We start from the raw sequence: 19,379 nt of genomic DNA on the forward strand, positions 1-19,379 counted from the left end.
TTGTGTAACTCCCCAACAGAAGCTCTACCAAAGGGGAATGGTCAGCCGCCTTGCCGCAAGGTGAAGACAAAGGAAACCATGCTGCCAGCTATGAGAAGAACCATGTATCTGAAACAGTGAGTACAATTGCCGTTGTCTGCTATTCGAACAAAGAACTTTCAGCCGTGGCGCGAACTTCCCTGTCGTGAGGCTCACCTTTCATCGGCTTCCCATCCGTTCCAATCAAACCACGTTTTGCGATCTGCAGTGGAAGGTCTTTGCAATTTTGTGTTATGCGGCACATTTGACCTATGTTTAGACACCAGTATGACGACCCAGAACTAAGGGTCCTGGATACACGTATCGTTCGCACATATAATGTCTTTCGATTATGCTCAAGTAAATAGTTGGGAAATACTGTACATGAAGAGAGAGAGTGCCTGTGGGTGGTGGTGACAAGAATATGATCTCTCCATTACTCAGTGATGAGGAAAGAGCAAAAGGTGGACGTTTCCAGGCGGCTTTTGGCTGATAACGGAGTCCAAGGTAAGAGCTTATGTGGGGCTTCTGCTTATCGCGTTCAGCTCAGCTTGCAAAAATAAAACGAGTCTCTTCTGTAGGTAGGTACATATAGAAAGGTATCTCGTGCTATTTGATATATTTAAAACTGATGGTAGTAAGGACCGGTATATCAGGGACTACCTATCCTTCTACTCTTGCCACCTGTGGTGCTGTACTGTATTCCCGAAAGCAAAGCATTAAAAAATGGGATGATCCGGAGGCGGTCCGTACTCGATATGATTGGTTGATCAAACCCCGATCCTAAACATGGAATTCTCGATGGCAGGAACCTCACATTACCGAGGAGTGACGTAACTTTTGTTAGTGGAGATTCAGTGCCCGGCAAAAGTTCCATAGCGTGGTGGGAGGTAGGTGCTCTACCGAGAGTCTAGACCATCCAATGTCACTAATCTCTCAGGTCTCAACAGCGCATGTTTGTTTTCTCGTCCCCAGGGTCCAAATAAAATAATTCTTGTTCTTTTTCGCCTCTTCATATTAATTTCATCATGATACATTCCGGGCCATTGTCAAATTTGTCATGTCCGCCCAATCAATCCCCAGGCCTGTAACGCCTCTCAAGGTTGTTTCCGAAACTGTCCGTGAGAGGGAAACTTTTAGGTGAGAATTGCATCCATCTTTACCCCTCCCTTCTCCTCCTCTTCACGGGCGACAAAGTCTGACGGATAATTGACAGATACTGGCTTCCATTTCAACTTTCTGACGCCGTCCAAGACTTTCGACGTTCAACCCAAGGGACCGATCGCCTCTCGTCTATCAGTACCATCTTGACCGCCCTGACCCAGCTTGGCATATACCACGTCGGCGCAGAACGAGCCTTTGTTTCTCTTTTCGATTCCGAGTATCAATACTTCATAGCCGAAGCTACTTCTGGTACCTATTTGCGCTCTTCGGTACCTAACCACGAATACAACGAGCCATTTCGACTTTGCGGAACCGCCGCTCGTCGAGGCAATGATGCATGCGATCATACCATCTTGAACAAGTCGCCCGAACATCAGGATGATGCGGTGCTCCCTGTTACCGTCGTACCAAACTTGGAAGAAGATGACAGGTTCCCGGGCTATGCTATCCCCATGCTGGGTCCTTCCCACGCCATTTCCTACGCCGCTATCCCGATTCGCACCAAACGAGGCATCAATATCGGCGTGTACCATGTCGTAAATACGTCTGCACGCACGTGGACCCAGGTGAACAGCGATCGATTGCGCGACATTTCTTGTGCCATCTCCGACCACCTCGAGACGGAAAGCCTCAGAGCCGTCAATAGGAGGAATGCACGAATGAACAGAGGCATAGGATCCTTTATCGAGGGCGGTTCGACACTCACCGGCTGGCGTCACGAATCAAACACCACCGCCTTTGAAAACATTCTTGCATCGACCGAAGGGAATCTCAATGTAAAGCAACAGGCTTTGGAGAGCGACATGGAGAGTGTCACGTCTGATGGTCCGCCATTGGAAGACGATGAATTGTCAAGACAAGCCCGTCGTCCTAGTACCCCGACAACTCTGGCCGAGCGCACAAAAGACACCATGTCGGAGAACCGAAGCCAAGCAAATGTCTTTTCAAGGGCTGCTAATATTATTAGAGAGTCGGTCGAAGTTGAGGGCTGCCTGTTTCTTGACGCGACCATGGCGAGCTATCGGGCTCAAAAGGCTAGCACTGCAGGAGGCAAGCCTGGATCCGCCGGGCACTCGTCCTCGACAAGCAGCGAAGACAGTCCCTATTCCCAAGATGACGGCAAGGTTGATCGTACTTGTGACATCAAGGGGTATTCCACTTCTAGAAACTCCAGCATTGACCATGCTCAAGTTCCCGCGGGCTCGGTAGCGCTCAGTGAAAAGTTCATGAAGAAGATGTTGAACCAATATCCCAAAGGCAAGGTCTTCTTGTTCACTGTTGACGGGGAGCTTCAAACATCCGACTCATCGTCTGACGACATGTTCTCTTGGACGCCAATGACAGAACGTGGTCGCACAGTAGCTGGACGAGACACTCGGTCTTCGCCACACAGAAACCTGCAAAGGAAACCTTTGTCGCGTCAGCGCGAAGGTCGAATAATCTCCGCTGCATTTCCAGGCGCCCGCAGCGTAGCCTTCTTCCCTGTCTGGGATCCCACAAAAGAACGATGGTGTGCCAGCGGACTAGTTTATTCCAATACTCCCATGCGCACCTTTACCGTCCAGGGTGAATTAAGCTACTTGCGCGGCTTTGGAACTCTTGCTGCAGTTGAAATTGCACGACTTGAAGCTCTGCAATCTGCAAAGATTAAATCAGATGCCCTTGGATCTCTCTCCCACGAACTACGGTCTCCTCTTCACGGTGTACTGCTGAGCACGGAGCTCATAGCCGATACGAAACTCGACGTTTTTCAGACAAACATCGCACACACTATCGAGACGTGCTCGCGAACTTTGCTCGACACGATAGATCATCTTCTCGATTATTCCAGAGTTAACAATTTCGCCAATTCAAACAACAAGGCTACTGGTGGTCAACTGACGAGCCATTTCAGCAAACCCGGGTCGCAGCAGTTTGGCAAGGTTCTCGTCACCGATTATTCACTTGACGAACTGGTAGAGGATGTGGTCGAGAGTGTCTTTGCCGGGTTCAACTTTCAACACAAATCCATCAACCAACATATTTCTCGTCAACAATTCAGCACTTCACGTCATGCAGACAATACAGCCAATACAGCGTCGGACTATCTTGCAGCCATGGACCAGCTCAGCCCTGGAGTCACTCAATCAACGGATACGACTTTTAGTTTCGGAAAAGTAACTGTCTCTCTTTCTTTGGACTCTGGGTGCGATTGGCTATTCCGCTTCCATGTAGGTGCAGTCCGTCGTATTGTCATGAACATTGTTGGCAACGCGTTGAAATACACAAACGCCGGTACTATCACCATCTCGCTCACGCAGCAAGTCACTGCTGTTAGGCGCCGCAGGCCGGAACAGGTTGTTTGTTTCGTGGTCAAAGACACAGGTAAAGGTATTAGCCAGGAGTATCTCCAGAGGGGGGTTTTCAAGCCCTTCAGTCAAGAGGATGATCTGTCCCCAGGGACCGGCATTGGACTCAGCCTCGTCAAACAGATTGTGAAACAATTCAGAGGCCAAATATCGATTGAAAGTCAAGTCGGCGTTGGTACAACAGTTACTGTTCTGCTTCCTCTCGAGAGGCCTAGATCGACTGGAGTTCCATCCAATTCCTTGGGTGTTCAAGCTAAGTTCAATGAACAAGTCCAGGATCTGGCGGGACTGCGTGTGCGGATCATGTCTAGCTCTACTCACGAATCTGCCCTGCGGAACACGTTGGACCATATTTGCAAAGAATGGTTGAAGCTTGAGCTGCTAGCGGAAGATGACGATTCAAGAAAACCAGATCTCATGCTCTGGACACAGCATTCGTTACCAGCTACGACCCAGTACACGGACTCGCTTGCTCTAATTCCAAACGTCGTCATATGTCAGGATGCCTTGGCCGCCTACGGGAGAACGAAGGATTCCTATGCGGCCGGTTGGAAAGGTGTTTTCGAATTTGTGTCGCAGCCGTAAGTTGACCACTGACTGTTTACCATTCAAGACTAACGAGCATATCATGTAGGGTCGGTCCACGAAAACTCGCAAAGACCTTGGCGCTCGCCTACAGTCGTTGGGCAGAAGATGAGGAACCTCGTCCCGCCCCGTCTGTCCCTGTTAGCCCACCAGCGGTCAATCCAAGCCCGACGCCTAGTAGCAAGTCGAGCTACTCGTTTCCTCCACAACCGAACCCAGACGACACAAGCCGCGCCACACCTGCTGCTGCTGCAAGTGAAGGCGCTGTGCAACCACCGACAAAATCACCACCGACTGCGCAAGACTCGGTTGATCCGGACAACCACGCCCCGAGAATGTTGCTTGTCGAAGATAATCACATCAACCTGAAAATCCTCATCGCGTACATGAAGAAACTCCAAATCAGATACGACAAAGCTCTCAACGGAAAGGAGGCAGTGGAAAAGTATACGCAGTCACCACGGGACTTTGCATGTATACTGTCAGACATCTCAATGCCAGTGATGAATGGTTTTGAAGCGGCGAGATTGATTAGGGCTTTTGAAAGCAAGAACGGGATTGAAAAGGCTGTTCCGATATTTGCGGTATCGGGTCTAGCCACGGAAGAGGCACAAAAGGAGGCACGCGGAAGTGGCTTTGATTTGTTTCTTGCCAAGCCTGTCAAGCTTCAAGTTTTGGGGGAGTTACTCAGAGAGAAGGGTATTTTGGAGTCTGTAAAGACATAAGCATGGCTAAGGAATTAACGCTTTAATGATGGTTCAATATACGATGAACACGATTATGTTACTGATGACTCTTAGATTACATGTAATATTTATATACACGCTAGTTATAAATCATCTCTAAATAGACTAATATTTAATGAGTTTGACGTAACCTCTAACAGCTTACCACTGAAAGCTTTTTTCAAAGTATTTTAATTCTTTAATACTTTTTTTAATAACAAATATCCCTATTGTAAGGTTTAGTCTTTCTTACTACGGCTTTATTCTGTCTGTAACCTGGTCCACACAACTTATGTTATGCGACGAACTGGACGCCACGAGCTGGCCTGCTGGTGTAGAGAACAAGATTGATCCGCATAGTAATCTCAGTTACTATATAAGTTGAGCGAATCGTACTAACATACTGCAAGAGGAGAGTTGTAGCTTAAGAGACCAGGTCGACTTCCATGCTCGGTATATGTAAATTGCAGGTCAAAATGGCAGTCAAATCCGTTGAGGTAGGCTCGCTTGACCACAGCCGTAGTATAGTGACCTGGGACAAGCTCACTGCAGGAAGGTGCTCAGCATCCAACAGGACATGCTCCGTTCAAAGTGTAGTCAGGCTCAGAGCCATCTAGACGATGCGCCATAAAGTGACTCAGAAATACAATGGTTTGCCTTCGCTGGGTGGTAGAAGTCCAAACACAAATAGGCTATGTCTAGATTACGTGTTTAATTAATTGCAATTGGATGGCTTATGGTATTGCTGCCTGTTGTGTCCCTGTAGATGAAATGGAAACCTGAAATCGGCATGTGAGGGCACCAATCACTTGTTTATTTTCTCAGGGAGAAGGGTTGAAAATGATTCGCGAAGACAGTTGTGTAGCATTTAGGCTGACTATTATAAGGACGCGGCGTATATTAACGGATGACGGTAAGATAAATATAAAGCATGCCACATTTTTCCAGGAATGCAACTCACAAACCATTCCCCAAGACATTATACACAACCATGTTGCCATCCCAGAAAGTTGATGATGCTCCGGATTGCCAGTCGGATGCATCTTCAAGCTTGTCACTTGCCAACGCATCAACACTTCCAGAGTCAATAAAACGGTCCAATTCACCACCAAAAGATTCAAACCTCAAGCGCATAAACGTTGATGAGGTTGTCAAGACAAACATCGGAGACAGTCCCCCCAACCTGAACATTGATCATCTCGAAGAGGGCGAAAAATGCGAAATACAAACTCTTTATGAAGGCGCCTCAAAGTGTACGTGTTGTAAGAACTGGGTAGAGGATTACCCGGACAATCTTGGTATGAATATTGAGCAAGAGGAAGAGATCAAGCAAAGGGCGATCGTTGTGCGCATGCGTAAGAGCCACAGCGACGGAAAGCTTCTCGAACTCGATTCAGTCATTGTTCAGAACTCATCGCTAAAGCAGACTCTCAGTGAAGTGTTCAACGGTTATCAAGGAATCACCACATCGCTCAAAAAGCTTGTCTTTGAAGCACCTTTCCATCCCTTCTATCATCAATGGGACCAGTTCAGTGATATACTGGAGAGACAGAAGAAGGAGGATCACCCCGGCTATCTATTTTCTCAGCTTCTGTACAAGGTGCTGCATGCTGAGATTCGTGGTGAGATGGACGAGATCAAAGATCATACGGAACAAGGCATCGTTACATTCAAGTTCCTTTGGGCCCTTTTTGAGCCGGGCTCGTTGCTGTTTAGCCTTGTTGATGGAAAAGAACGATTTTTTATCGTTAGCAGCTATTCATATCAACATGGCTGCCTTGCTTTACACACCAGATTTGTGGATTGGGACGGTCAAAAGTTCGGATATAACAACAAATTGTTCCCGATCGGCCAGTTTTCTGGCACTATGAACATCACAGACTTACCCATATATCCGTTTCACTTTCATCCTTCGGCAAGCTCGGTAAGAGACAGAGCTATCGAGCGGGGAAGGAAGTTCCAAGAACTCCAAGGGACTCACTACAAGGCTTACTCTGGACCACTGAGCCTTGCACTTAGAAATGGTCAAGCCATCGAGCGAAAGGTGAGTGTATCTGTGGCTCATCTAACTCATAGTCATAATGTTGACAAGCTGTTTCTAGATCGATGAAAGAGTCGTCGTCGATGCCGCCAGTTATTTTGATCATAATGGATGTCCTCTAAGACTGGAAAGTCTAGCTGAAGACTCGATCAAACCCAGGCTTGGAGTCACTGACAACAGCCGGCACAGAGGGCCGCCACCTCCGTCACTTCCGTCATTTCAGTCACTTCCGCCGCCTCCGCCGCCCATCGTGGGTTCTTATCATGCGATGGAATCCGAAAGGGAAGAATACCTTCGTCCGCCGCCCCCGCCGCCCATCGTGGGTTCTTATCATACGATGGAATCCAAACAGGAAGAGTACCTTCTTCGACGACAACAGGCGATACAGAGAAACATTAATGAATCGAACCAGCCAAACGAACAGAAAGAAGAATCAGGTACATAATAGAGTCTGTCTGTGTAATACATAACACGAATGACTAACTTCACAGGCAAACTTCTAAACGAGAAGCAACTTCTTCTCTGCAATTCCAAGGTCAAGGCATATCCTCTACAGACAAAGACATGGGGTGGAATCGAGGTCGATCACATCACAAACATAGCCTGGAACGACGATGCCTTTGCGAATCTAGTACTTCCATCAGGTTACAAGAGCCTTGTTACGTGCTTCGTTGAGGGCCAGGCCAGGCACACGTCTGATTTCGATGACATTATCCAAGGCAAAGGACTTGGCGTCGTGATACTTCTCGTTGGAACTCCTGGCACTGGTAAGACTCTAACAGCAGAGACTGTAGCTGACAATACTCGAAAGCCATTGTACGTTCTGAGTGCAGGAGAGCTAGGAAATGAAGCAGAAGAGGTAGAACGACGTCTTGACAAGGTCCTGCGACTGGCTGAGAAGTGGAATGCTGTGCTGCTCTTCGATGAATGCGACGTATTCCTGCAACAGCGTTCAATGGATCATCTACAGCATAATGAAATCGTCGCTGTGTTTCTGAGGTGCCTAAACTCCTCCCTTCTCTCATGGGTTTTACTAACAGGCTTCAAGAGTCATTGAGTACTACCGGGGTATTCTCATCTTGACCACTAATCGAGGCAATGCAATCGATGGAGCATTCCAGAGCAGGATCCATCTGACACTGCACTACCCAGACCTCGATGCGACGGCAAGGGAGAAAGTTTGGAGGCGGTGCACTATCGACAACAACGCTGAGACCTCACTGAGCCATCAGGCATTGAAGAATCTTTCTGAGCTCCCGATGAATGGTCGGCAAATTCGGAACGTTGTTAAGATTTCTAGGATCCTTGCAGGGAAGGAAAAGTCAAGGCTGGGGCTGAAGCAAATCCGTACTGTCTTGGAAGCAACTCAGCAGAATAATGGGATGAGTCTGGATGTTTTGGGTGCTGATGAGACGCAAGATTGATAAGAGTCTTATGTTGAACATGTGCAATGAGAGATGATAGTTTAGCAGGTTGATGTAGGATATTGAGCTGGACTTGGAGGATTTCCTACCTGAATCCTCCCATTATAGTACTTGCTATTAAGGTTATATTTAAGAGAAAGTATTGATTGCTAATCAGTGGAATTTCCGCTTGAAGGCAGACATTCAGTGCACGTCTTGAGGGGGGTTAAAAATGCAGTGAAGTTTTTTGGTTGGACCCTCTACGTGCCCATTACGGTATCATTCTTCAATGGCGTTGGGCTGAGCACCAATCTTTAACGCAGTGTGTTGTCAGAGAGGATAAGGATGTCGTACGGTTTCTTGGCATCAAGATAGATACTTCTCGAAGGGCTTGGAGACTGGGGGAGGGTTAAAAATGCAGTGAAAGAAGATGGTGGGGAACCTAGCCACGCTGACTTGCATGTCACTGAGCCACAATGCTTACTTTATTGCAAGCGCAGGGCTAAGAGCCAGTTTTCAGTGCAGTATGTCCTCAGAGGAGATTAAAAATGCAGTAACACGCATGATGGACTCTTGGCTACAAGAAAGACAGGTGTTCGTACCTGCCCAAAGAATATGCCCGCCGTGAGAAAAATGCAGTGAATATGTGTATGCATGAGGCATCAGAGAGCACAGTGTGTCCTTGGAGGGAACAAAAATGCTGTCGTGCGCTTTCTTGGCGCCAAGATACATGCCTCCTAAAGGACGTGGACGTTGGGAGAGGGTTAAAAATGCAGTGAAGTCTTTTTGGTTGGTGAAGTCCAAAGGAGCTGAACTGAATTCTAACGGATTGAGGCCCGACACCACACCGATCTAGGCCACGAATGGATCGTAGCTCCTTGTGGGGGGTTAAAATTGCAGTGAAGAGGACCGACAAGATGAATGATCGGCTGCGGTCCATCCCTGGGAAGACTGAAGCTCAGAATCATTAGCAAGAGTATAGGGTGAGACGCCTGGGTTTGACCAAAGCAAATAATGTCAATTGAGGTAGATGAAAGAGATCACCCAAGGTATCTTGACAATAGATCATCCCCATGATATGTAAAGTAAACAACGTTTGAGTAATCTCAAACATTTAGGAGTCATGATAGAGCGTCTTCAAGTCACCAACGTCCATCAATTGCCATCATGAATCGTGGTCATGATAGCTTATGTAACCACCGCCCCACCTGAAATCGCGTCGCATTCAACCCTCAAGAAAATCATCATCAATCCCTTCACATCCCAACCATGCCCAGCCGCAAAGCCAAACCCGCAGCCCCCAAAGGCACACCTCCAACCCTCGTCCTCGACAACGGCGCAGCAACCATAAAAGCCGGTATCGTCCACGATGGCAAATTCTCCGACCCTCGCATCATCCCCAACGTCATAGCCCGCGACCGCGCGCGCAAAGTCTACGTCGCATCCGAGCTCGAAAAGTGTCGCGATTTCGGAGAGATACAATTTCGAAGACCCGTGGAGAAGGGCTTTATTGTTAATTGGGAGGCGCAGAAGGAGATTTGGGATAGGGAGGTTTTTGAGGATGGGTTTGAGCCGAGTCAGAGCAGGTTAATACTTGCTGAGCCGCCGAATGGGTTGCCCATTTTGCAGACGAACTGTGATCAGATTGTTTTTGAGGAGTATGGGTTTGAGAGTTATTATCGGGGCATAGGTGAGTTCATTTGGGATGCTGATTTGGGCCATTACTGATCTTGCAGGCCCGACGTTCAATGCCTACCATGATATCCAGAATATCTTCCGAACACCACAAGATCAACCGACCGTCGATAATACACCCGCCGAAGCCGTCATGGTAATTGACTCCGGATACTCGCATACGACGATCACACCACTCCTCCGCGGCCAACCACTACACTCGGCCGTCAAGCGATTAGATGTCGGCGGCAAAGTCCTCACGAACTACCTTACGCGATTAATCTCCCTTCGCCACTTCGACATGCGAAACGATACATACATCGTTAACGAAATGAAGGAATTATCCTGCTACGTCTCCCCTGACTTCAAATCCGACCTAGAAAAGACATGGAAGGGCACGAGAGGAGACCGACGACCAGATTATTTATCCGGCGGCGGTATCGCAAAAGATTATATCCTACCCGACTTCCACACCCACACCAAGGGCAGGTTAGTCGACTACGATCCCTCCCGACACTCCAAAGCGCGAAAAATGGCCTCCCAATCCGAAGAAGACGCCCTCACCCTCCGAAACGAACGCTTCACCGTCCCAGAACTCCTGTTCAATCCATCAGACGTCGGGCTTAGGCAGCCCGGCCTGGCAGAACTAGTTCAGGAATCCCTCAACGAGCTCCCGATCGGACTCTGGCCAAGTCTCCTCGCCAACATCATTGTCGTGGGGGGTAACACGCATTTTGACGGGTTTATACAGCGACTACAAAAAGAGGTTGTGCAGCGTGTGCCGGACGATTGTATAGTGAGGGTTGCGAGACCTGCGGATCCGATTACACATACCTGGTATGGTGGTGCGCATTTGGCGAGTCATCCGAATATTGAGAAGTTGGTCGTTACGAAGATGGAGTATGAGGAGCATGGTGCTGCGTGGGTTGGGAAGAAGTTTGCTACTGGGTTGGGGACGTGAGTGGAAGGTTCTTATCAGACTTTTGACAAAGATCTTCTGTTCGGCGAAAGCACCAGGCCTGGAGATACAAATTCAGCCCAGGGGTGCAAAGATTCGAAGCGACGATGGGCATGTCGTACATCAAATACCCGACCCGGCCTGCACAAGCTTTGAGTGTCGTCTTGGACGCCATGGCTGCCCTGAATGCCAAGTCAACTGGCTGGACGGGCGTCTGTGCATTCGGGCCGCTCCAATCCCGCGCACTTATGTCTTATCCAAGGTTCATGTACTGGAGTTTACCTATCAATATTGGAAGACACTCTGTGTCAGGTACAGCACTGCTTCAAGTACATCACAGACAAGCCACGGCACGCCCTTAAGGTCAACACATTACTTTAGAGACATAGACATTACTCAATATAAAGCGCCACCCAGGTATCACTTACTCCTCAACCCTCACGATAATCTTACCCCCACTAGACCCCTTCTTCAACTGCTCAAACGCCTTATCCGCCTCCTTAAACCCAAAAGTCGAATCAACAACAGTCTTGACCTTACCCTCCACCATCCAATCCCTCAACTGGTTCAGATCCTTACTCTTGTTGACCGTCATGTAAGCAACAAACTTGGTCTTGACACCACCAAGGAACGAAGGTCGTGCAATGTTGGTAGACAAACTCAGGAAACTTCGTGGTGAAATGTGTCCACCGACGAAGACATAGCTGCTGCCAGGGAGGAGGAAGTCGTTGGATGATCCGTACAAGTTGGGAGGTGAGTCTCCCACGTTGTCGGCGCAGACACTAAAGACTTGTCCGCGCTTGCGGAGTTCGGTCATTACGTCGCTCGTCTTGTAGTCGATGATATCGTCTGCGCCCAGGGATCTGCACAGATCTGCTTTGCCTGTTGAGCAAGAGACTGTGACATGGCATCCCAACGCCTTGGCAATCTGGATACCCCAGAGTCCAACACCGCCCGAACCACCATTAATAAACACCTTATCACCACTCTTAACATACGGCTGAATACTCTGATACGCCGTAAGTCCAGCAGTTCCCACACCAGCCGCCTGATCCAAATCAGTCTTGTCACCAAGCACACTGTACCCCTCCTTATCGACCACCGTGTACTGCGCCAACGAGCCGAATGCCTTGAGGGGGTTTGCGCGCGCGAGGATTCGGTCTCCTTCTTTCGCGTCAGTGACGTCGGGTGCGACAGCGACTACGCGACCGCTGAGATCCATGCCGGGAGTTTTGGGGTAGGATGTTAGGGCGCGGGAGGTTATGCCGAGTTCGATGATCTTGTAGTCTGCTGGGTTGAGGGCGGCGCGGGAGACTTGGACGAGGATTTGGCCTGGCTTGAGGGATTCGGGTGTCGGTTTGGGGACTTGGGTGAGGTTGAAGACTGATTCGAAGGAGCCTGGGGTGGCGCATTGCCATGCTTGCATTTGTTCTGCCATTGTGGTGTTGTTTGGGATTTGGTGGTTTTGCGATGCGACGAAGCTTAGCTGTGCGAGTTGAGTGAAGTACTTGCTGTTAGGATATGAAAGATTGATGAAGCGATGTCAATGATGAATTGCGAAACCCAATTACACAAAATCACATGAGAATTGGGTATGATATCAGTTCCAGATGAAATGTTAATGACGTCTTGGAAGAGAAAAGAGGCGAAAAATTGAACGGAGTGGAGACACCGAGATATGCGCCGAAGAGACCAGAAATGTTCGGGAATACCATCAATTGACAGGCGACATTCTATGATTGAATCAACGCTTTTATATACAAATAACATCCCATTAATTGTAACAATGTGTTGAACATTGTCCCTTGTCATGATGCCATTCGGGATCCGTAAGCTGTATCACTCTCACAGCGCAAAATGCTCTACCAGTCTCAATTGACAGAGTGTTTCACCGAAAGTCTCGACTTCGACTCTTCAATCATTGTGCACATCGACTTCGACGCGCTAACTCTGTGTCTGGACGCACAATGCCATCTCCGCTGAGCTTTGGCTGTAACGCTGCGATCAATGCGTCCGGAGTAGTTTTGCTAAAGCGGTCGCACCACCGTGATTAAAACATTGACACTTGTCAATGCCTTTGAAACAAGTCCTTAGCCCAGGGCGCAGCCTGGAGTCGCGCTTGCAAATGGATATTTCGGCGGATTGAGCGCGTCGGGCGTAAAGGGGTTTCTGAGAAATTGTCTTGGCAGTCTTCACGATGGCTTCATGCGCGGTATTGTGGTGTCGTAGGAGGACAGGCTGGCTGACCGATTTCGGGACGCGTGGTGGAGAGCTTGAAGATGCAAGCGTGATGAGGTAGGTATGGAGGGTCGGTTTTGCGTGAGTGAGTCGCGTCGCACCTATTGTCCGCGATTAATATGTCCCGACTCCCTCATACTCACCTCAAATCGCGCGTCAGCAATCCCCTCATTATCGTGACATGCATCTTATCTATAAACTGGAAACATCACCTCATCCATCCCCATATTCTGCACTCCAGTCCAGCTCCATTGATCAACACGCGGGGCACGTCAACTTTAAAACACAGACGATTTCGGCATGATCTCGGTCAGAGACAAAAGATGAAAAGATCTGGGGAAGATAGATAACATCTCGGTGTTATTATGATTCTGGGGATGATACAGCAACATCTCGGTGTTATTATTTTGATGGACCTGGAGGAGTTCGCTTGGGTGATCGTCGAGTTTGGAATCTGGGGTATAAAATTGGGTCGGTGATGTGATGATCTAGGGTAGATTCACGAAATGTTAATTGAGTTTGCGATCAAGCTGTACTCTAGCTGCCCAGCTGTATTCCACGTCAGGGTGAGGTGCATTGATGTCTGAACTTGAGATCATCGTGATAGTGTAGGTTAGTTCAAGAAATCTGTCGTGTGGCGGGTAGATCACCGTTTGTATCGTTATATCATTGATTCATCACGATGAGACCACAGAGCCGCGACAACCCCCCGTCCAGCGTCGGATGAGCAGATGCGAAAAAGCAGCACACAATCTTTCAGTTCAAACGATCACCGTTATAAAGTTACAATTACTCTTTCTAACCAAGCCAGACACATGCATCACGAGACCTCTCGAGCAATGATGTACAAGAGCTGACTGCAGCTCCGACGATCTTGGCGTCTTGGCAAGCCTCTGATGCTATTGCGAGCAGATCATGGTTATCATTCGAGCATTGAGTTCTACCATGCGACAATGGCTGAAAAACATAAACCCTATCAAAGAGGTCATGTGTGTGTTTGTTACTGTTTCTGGCATGGCAAGCAGATCCAACGTTGCTTGTGCATGCGGGGAGATGGTGGGTGGCAGCGTTGATCTGCAACGGACCAGCCGTCACCAGCGACAAGACTTTTGAGACAATGATGACTTGACTTATTGTTCGAGACAGGACTGCATCTAGAACATGGAGATTACCGTCCGCTTACCGCAATATGATCAAACACCAGTGGCCAGAGGCAAAAAAAATCATCATTGGAGCTGGATCTAATGCAAAGCTCGTAGTTGGACTGTTAGGACTGTTGCTAGTTAGAGAAGCTCAACTGTAGTGTACCTGGTGACAGACTGGAATGGGAGCATCACAACGCCACCGATCCCATCAACAACAGTCTGTATCCGTACGGGCAACTGCTACCACATTTGGAAACTCTCATCCGTTTCAGCGCGTGTATTCTCGGAACACGGCTACTGTTCTCATTGTCAGTAAGCAAGACTCAGACTCAAATTCTCGGCCGAGCAGTCACGAGCTGATCATCCCCGGTTTAGGCGTACGTATTTTTTTTTCTGACACGATGGCTTCAGAGTGAGTCCGGCCGAGACCCACTTAGCACGACCAATAGAGAGTCACTCCCTAAGGGTAAGGTAAGGGGAGCTGGGGGTGTGCACTCTAAAGCCACTGTTCTGGAGACCACTAGGTGCGGACACTGTAAAGACTGTACTCTGGAGACTGGGTACGCTTCAGCTAAGCTGCTTGGTCATGGTTGACAACTTTGTTCATTACTCTATCTCAAATGCTTCAGTGGATATTGATCAAATTCTGGTCCGTTCTTTGTTCGTCTCGTGACCCATCCAATTCCGAGGCCGTGGTTCGTGGCGAAAAAAAGGGGATATGGATATCCATCGGACGCATCTCCCGATCTTGAGGTAACTCTGCTGATCCGAGAAAACTGTCATTGTCTAGAATCGTGATTATTTTTAGTAGAGATGGACATGTCCGCAGGAGTTTAGAGTCACGCCGGCAAACTGCTATACTGTATTATGATATGGGTTACAATTTGTGTAACTGAGCCCCTTTCTGTAGGTAATGTCCAATCTCCCGAAGGAATATTTTCACGTAATAGTTGTTCCGACTGTTGGTTCTGCAACGTCGTTGCATGGAGTAAATGGTTAATGGCGGCTAAGCTACGGAAACGGCGTTATCGAGTTTTTTGCTCTCTATCCGACTATCCGTAAGTGCATGCGCTTCAGACTAGGCCACTTCCCGGCAATCGTGTGTTGTAATTGTAAAGGATTCACTTGGTACATTTCTTGGCTGGGCTGTTGGACTCTTGCGTCTGGCGCGTTTCGGCCCGGAAATATGCATGACAAACATTCTCTCGATTCGCGGGTTCTCGTGACGATGTGGCTTACAATCCTGTGGTTTGATCTTTCAATCGTTTGGCTACTGAAGCTCTCTACATCATCAACCATCACCAGTTCTGGCAGGAGTTTAACAATTGTCACTCGGTCAAATACAAAAACTCGGCCTTTTTCTCCCCGCGTTTTGTCTGATGTTGAAAATCCGGAGACGAGACACCAAGATTCTGGGGGATTCGGTGGTTGACTCGGAGAGACTCTGTTTTCTGGGGGAGGGGAAAAAAAGAAGTGGTGTTTGTCGTGTTTTGACAGGTGATGATGGTAAAAAGACACTATTTTACCCCAAAGACCCAGTGGACGGTGGTGAACTCGGTCAATTACAACCATGCTGGGCAGGGGCGTAGCGCTACCGTCTCGAGTACCACCGAGAATGTGCCATTGGGGGGATCCAGCAAAGGGGGAACTGAATTGAGGGCAAGAGGGCTCTATTTCCCCGCGTCGGCAAAAAAAGTTGGAGTGTAGGATTTACTCGTGACTGGTTAGAGACAAATGGGAAAAATGGTATGCTTACTGTGAATGGCATGGCATGCAGATGGTGCATTTGATGTGATGCTACCACCAGATCAGCGTAACAACACATCGCCATCTAGACTTCAAGGATCATCAAGATACTACTTGGCACTTTATCACGATAACTAATAGAGGGTAATCCCGCCAGCATGGTTCGTTCCCGTGTCGTGTCAGACCAGACTTGACTCGAATATCCGTACTGATGAATCCATTACGGAAGCATCCAACTCTAGAACATCTCGATAGAAGCCGTGCACACTCCCGAAAAGAAAGTCCAGGAAATAAACGGCCGGCCATACTCGCGGCGCTTCTTCGAGTACCATGTCCATTCTGGGCCAATCCTCCCTCCCCCCTGTTCCAAAGCCGTTATGGGCCAACGCTGTTCGGCCTTACCTCGTAGCTTAGATGGATCCCCACGCGATTCCCCAGATGCAAAAAAGATTCTAGCCTGGGCGCGTGCGAGTGCAGGTTTTTTCTTTTCTGATTTAATTAATTTCTTTAATTGAAGGAGTCAAGGTACTTTCCGATGGGTGATTCAGAGTGTGCGAATGAGAAGACCGTGTCAAGTTCTTTGTCGCACAAGTGTTGCTGTGTCAATAAATGGTATGCAGTGAATAAATGCTAGACAATTAAAATAATTGTTCTCAAAGTGTAGCTATTCAGTGTTATGGAATGCCATCAACCGTCGAATGAATCCATCGTCAAAAAGGTTCTCTCCGTATTTTGCCATGTTTTTCTACCTTCACACCCCATCCTCTCGTCTGCGGCCGCCTCCGCACTCTTTTTTCACTGGAGAAGGGCGTGCGAAAAGGTTCACCCCAGGTAACTTCAACCCCTGTCTTCCCCATTTACCGTGCCCCATGGGCCCCCGGGGACTTATTGCTAGGGGCCAGACTAACAACCACTAACTTCGCATGCTCCGAGGTGAAGCACTAGACCACCTAATTTTGAGAGGGAACTCCAGCTGTCACTGCATCTGGACTGCACTGCTCGTGAACGGCCAAAGGCAGTTACCCGGGTCAGGTAGAGGATTTCCCAAATTCTGTGTCACTGGTCTTGGCTTAGTTTGGCTTAGTTTTAGTACCTTCCATCATTCACTGGCGGGCAGTGGCTGCTTCCGAACCTTGCTCCTGCTCGTGCACCCCCCATGCTCATGCCATCGGTAATAGGTAGACCAGAACCAGACTAGATCTTCCTACACACGAGAGCACACTTTCTTTCTTCTTTTCTCGTCAGAGATTAAATAGACCTGGTCTCCCCCCTCGTACAACACTTTTTCGTTCCATCACATCACAACAACCACTTCTCCTCCTTCTTCCTCTCTACTTCACTCTTCTGCCTGGCCAGAATCAAAACAAACCAGCCAAACTTCTTCTCCTCTCTACAACCACCAAAATGGGCGTTGAAGACCATCACGCCGACGAGCGACATGGCTCTGTCGCCCTCCAGACTGCCGACAATGTCGAGCAGATCGAGGCTCCCGTCACCTGGAAGGCCTACATGATGTGCGCCTTCGCCTCTTTCGGAGGTATCTTCTTCGGTTACGATTCCGGTTACATCAACGGTGTCAACGGCTCCCAGTACTTCATCGACCAGGTCGAGGGCAAGGGTGCCACTGCCCTCTCTGAGAGCAACCAGTCTCTCATCGTCTCTATTCTCTCTTGCGGTACCTTCTTCGGTGCCCTGATCGCTGGTGATCTTGCCGACCGCATGGGTCGCAAGTGGACTGTCATTCTCGGCTGTCTCATCTACATGGTCGGTGTCGTTATCCAGATGATCACTGGTCACGGTGATCCTCTTGCTTGCATCGTTGTCGGTCGTCTCATTGCTGGTCTCGGTGTCGGTTTCGAGTCCGCCATCGTCATTCTCTACATGTCCGAGATTGTAAGTTACACATTGTCCACCTCGGCTTCTCTTCCCTTGCTAACTGTTTGACTCTAGTGCCCCAAGAGTGTCCGTGGTGCTCTCGTCGCCGGTTACCAATTCTGTATCACCATCGGTCTCCTCCTCGCCGCCTGCATCGTCTACGGAACTGAGAAGTTCTACTCCATGAAGTCTTACCAGATCCCCATCGGTATCCAGTTCCCCTGGGCCGTCATCCTTGCTGGTGGTCTCTTCTTCCTCCCCGACTCTCCCCGATACTTCGTCAAGCGTGGTCAAATCGAAAAGGCTGTTGACGCTCTTTCTCGCGTCCGTGGTCAGCCCAAGGACTCCAAGTACGTCCAGTCTGAGATTGCCGAGATCGTCGCCAACGAGGAGTACGAGCGCCAAATGATCCCCTCCACCTCTTGGTTCGGCTCTTGGGCCAACTGCTTCAAGGGTTCTCTCTGGGACGGCAAGTCTAACCTCCGCCGAACCATCCTCGGTACCTCCATGCAGATGATGCAGCAGTGGACTGGTGTCAACTTCATCTTCTACTACTCTACTCCCTTCCTCAAGTCCACCGGTGCCATCGACAACGTCTTCCTCATCTCTCTCGTCTTCACCCTCGTCAACGTCTGCTCCACTCCCCTCTCTTTCTGGACTGTTGAGCGATTCGGTCGTCGATCCATCCTCCTCATCGGTGCTCTTGGTATGCTTATCTGTCAGTTCCTCGTCGCCATCATTGGTGTCACTGTCGGATTCAACCACACCCACTCTTCTCCCACTGCTGAGGATCCCGACCGTATGATCGCCAACAACATCAGCGCTGTCAACGCCCAGATTGCTTTCATCGCCATCTTCATCTTCTGGTTCGCCTCCACCTGGGGTCCTGGTGCCTGGATCGTCATCGGCGAGATCTTCCCCATCCCCATCCGATCTCGTGGTGTCGGTCTCTCCACCGCCTCCAACTGGCTCTGGAACACCATCATTGCTGTCATCACCCCCTACATGGTCGGTGAGAAGCGCGGAAACCTCAAGTCTTCCGTCTTCTTCATCTGGGGTGGTCTCTGCACATGCGCCTTCGTCTACACTTACTTCCTCGTTCCCGAGACCAAGGGTCTCTCTCTCGAGCAGGTTGATAAGATGATGGAGGAGACCACTCCCCGAACCTCTGCCAAGTGGCGACCTCACGAGACCTTTGCCCGTGCTGGCGATGTCAAGGTCGTCCCCAAGACTGAGCACGACGACCACGTCTAAGCTTGTCTTTACCGGCTACAGTGTTGTTACTTTTTACTTTTGATGAGGAGGATATTTCCTTTAATTATTATACCTGAAATGTTTTGGAAGGTCATGGTGTTATGATCTAAGATGATGAGCACGCGGAAGTACATGAGAATAATATGTAAATATCTCAAAGAATGATACCAAGTTATTAAACCATCAGTGCCTTACTGCCTCTGTG

The 19,379-nt window shown here is 48.9% G+C and overlaps 5 protein-coding genes across 5 annotated transcripts; 4 read left to right on the forward strand and 1 right to left on the reverse strand.

Moving 5' to 3' along the window:
* Positions 1 to 953: 953 nt before the first annotated feature.
* Positions 954 to 4,969, forward strand: B0J16DRAFT_343168 (uncharacterized protein). The gene is made up of 3 exons (XM_046127988.1): positions 954 to 1,158; positions 1,235 to 4,111; positions 4,165 to 4,969. Exons 1-3 carry the CDS (start codon positions 1,079 to 1,081, stop codon positions 4,838 to 4,840), a joined length of 3,633 nt encoding a protein of 1,210 aa, XP_045983699.1. The 5' UTR covers positions 954 to 1,078; the 3' UTR covers positions 4,841 to 4,969.
* An 829-nt stretch (positions 4,970 to 5,798) lies between these two features.
* B0J16DRAFT_372781 (uncharacterized protein) lies at positions 5,799 to 8,305 on the forward strand (the record flags this gene model as incomplete). Its single annotated transcript, XM_046130492.1, has 4 exons — positions 5,799 to 6,884; positions 6,943 to 7,318; positions 7,373 to 7,880; positions 7,930 to 8,305. The coding sequence occupies exons 1-4, from the start codon at positions 5,832 to 5,834 to the stop codon at positions 8,303 to 8,305; spliced, it is 2,313 nt and encodes a 770-aa protein (XP_045983700.1). The 5' UTR covers positions 5,799 to 5,831.
* Positions 8,306 to 9,540: 1,235 nt separating this feature from the next.
* Positions 9,541 to 11,299, forward strand: B0J16DRAFT_287956 (actin family). The gene is made up of 2 exons (XM_046124149.1): positions 9,541 to 9,974; positions 10,021 to 11,299. The coding sequence occupies exons 1-2, from the start codon at positions 9,554 to 9,556 to the stop codon at positions 10,917 to 10,919; spliced, it is 1,320 nt and encodes a 439-aa protein (XP_045983701.1). The 5' UTR covers positions 9,541 to 9,553; the 3' UTR covers positions 10,920 to 11,299.
* A 20-nt stretch (positions 11,300 to 11,319) lies between these two features.
* On the reverse strand, positions 11,320 to 12,814 carry B0J16DRAFT_146123 (uncharacterized protein). Its single transcript, XM_046121971.1, has one exon. The coding sequence runs from the start codon at positions 12,352 to 12,354 to the stop codon at positions 11,341 to 11,343; it is 1,014 nt and encodes a 337-aa protein (XP_045983702.1). The 5' UTR covers positions 12,355 to 12,814; the 3' UTR covers positions 11,320 to 11,340.
* Positions 12,815 to 17,282: 4,468 nt separating this feature from the next.
* B0J16DRAFT_305685 (general substrate transporter) lies at positions 17,283 to 19,354 on the forward strand. Its single transcript, XM_046124753.1, has 2 exons — positions 17,283 to 17,938; positions 17,996 to 19,354. The coding sequence occupies exons 1-2, from the start codon at positions 17,450 to 17,452 to the stop codon at positions 19,172 to 19,174; spliced, it is 1,668 nt and encodes a 555-aa protein (XP_045983703.1). The 5' UTR covers positions 17,283 to 17,449; the 3' UTR covers positions 19,175 to 19,354.
* Positions 19,355 to 19,379: the final 25 nt, after the last annotated feature.

This window comes from Fusarium flagelliforme, assembly GCF_020744385.1.
Source record: "Fusarium flagelliforme strain FIESC 12 MPI-CAGE-AA-0113 chromosome Unknown B0J16scaffold_4, whole genome shotgun sequence".
Classification (NCBI taxonomy): domain Eukaryota; kingdom Fungi; phylum Ascomycota; class Sordariomycetes; order Hypocreales; family Nectriaceae; genus Fusarium; species Fusarium flagelliforme.

What these genes read in the sequence shown, in the direction of transcription:
- B0J16DRAFT_343168 (XM_046127988.1), top strand. Translation starts at nt 1,079, where the DNA reads ATGTCCGCCCAATCAATCCCCAGGCCTGTAACGCCTCTCAAGGTTGTT. An exon ending in CGTGAGAGGGAAACTTTTAG is followed by an intron (nt 1,159 to 1,234) that starts GTGAGAATTGCA and finishes GATAATTGACAG; the next exon opens with ATACTGGCTTCCATTTCAAC. An exon ending in TTCGAATTTGTGTCGCAGCC is followed by an intron (nt 4,112 to 4,164) that starts GTAAGTTGACCA and finishes CATATCATGTAG; the next exon opens with GGTCGGTCCACGAAAACTCG.
- B0J16DRAFT_287956 (XM_046124149.1), top strand. Translation starts at nt 9,554, where the DNA reads ATGCCCAGCCGCAAAGCCAAACCCGCAGCCCCCAAAGGCACACCTCCA. An exon ending in GAGTTATTATCGGGGCATAG is followed by an intron (nt 9,975 to 10,020) that starts GTGAGTTCATTT and finishes CTGATCTTGCAG; the next exon opens with GCCCGACGTTCAATGCCTAC.
- B0J16DRAFT_146123 (XM_046121971.1), bottom strand. Translation starts at nt 12,354, where the DNA reads ATGGCAGAACAAATGCAAGCATGGCAATGCGCCACCCCAGGCTCCTTC.
- B0J16DRAFT_305685 (XM_046124753.1), top strand. Translation starts at nt 17,450, where the DNA reads ATGGGCGTTGAAGACCATCACGCCGACGAGCGACATGGCTCTGTCGCC. An exon ending in TTCTCTACATGTCCGAGATT is followed by an intron (nt 17,939 to 17,995) that starts GTAAGTTACACA and finishes GTTTGACTCTAG; the next exon opens with TGCCCCAAGAGTGTCCGTGG.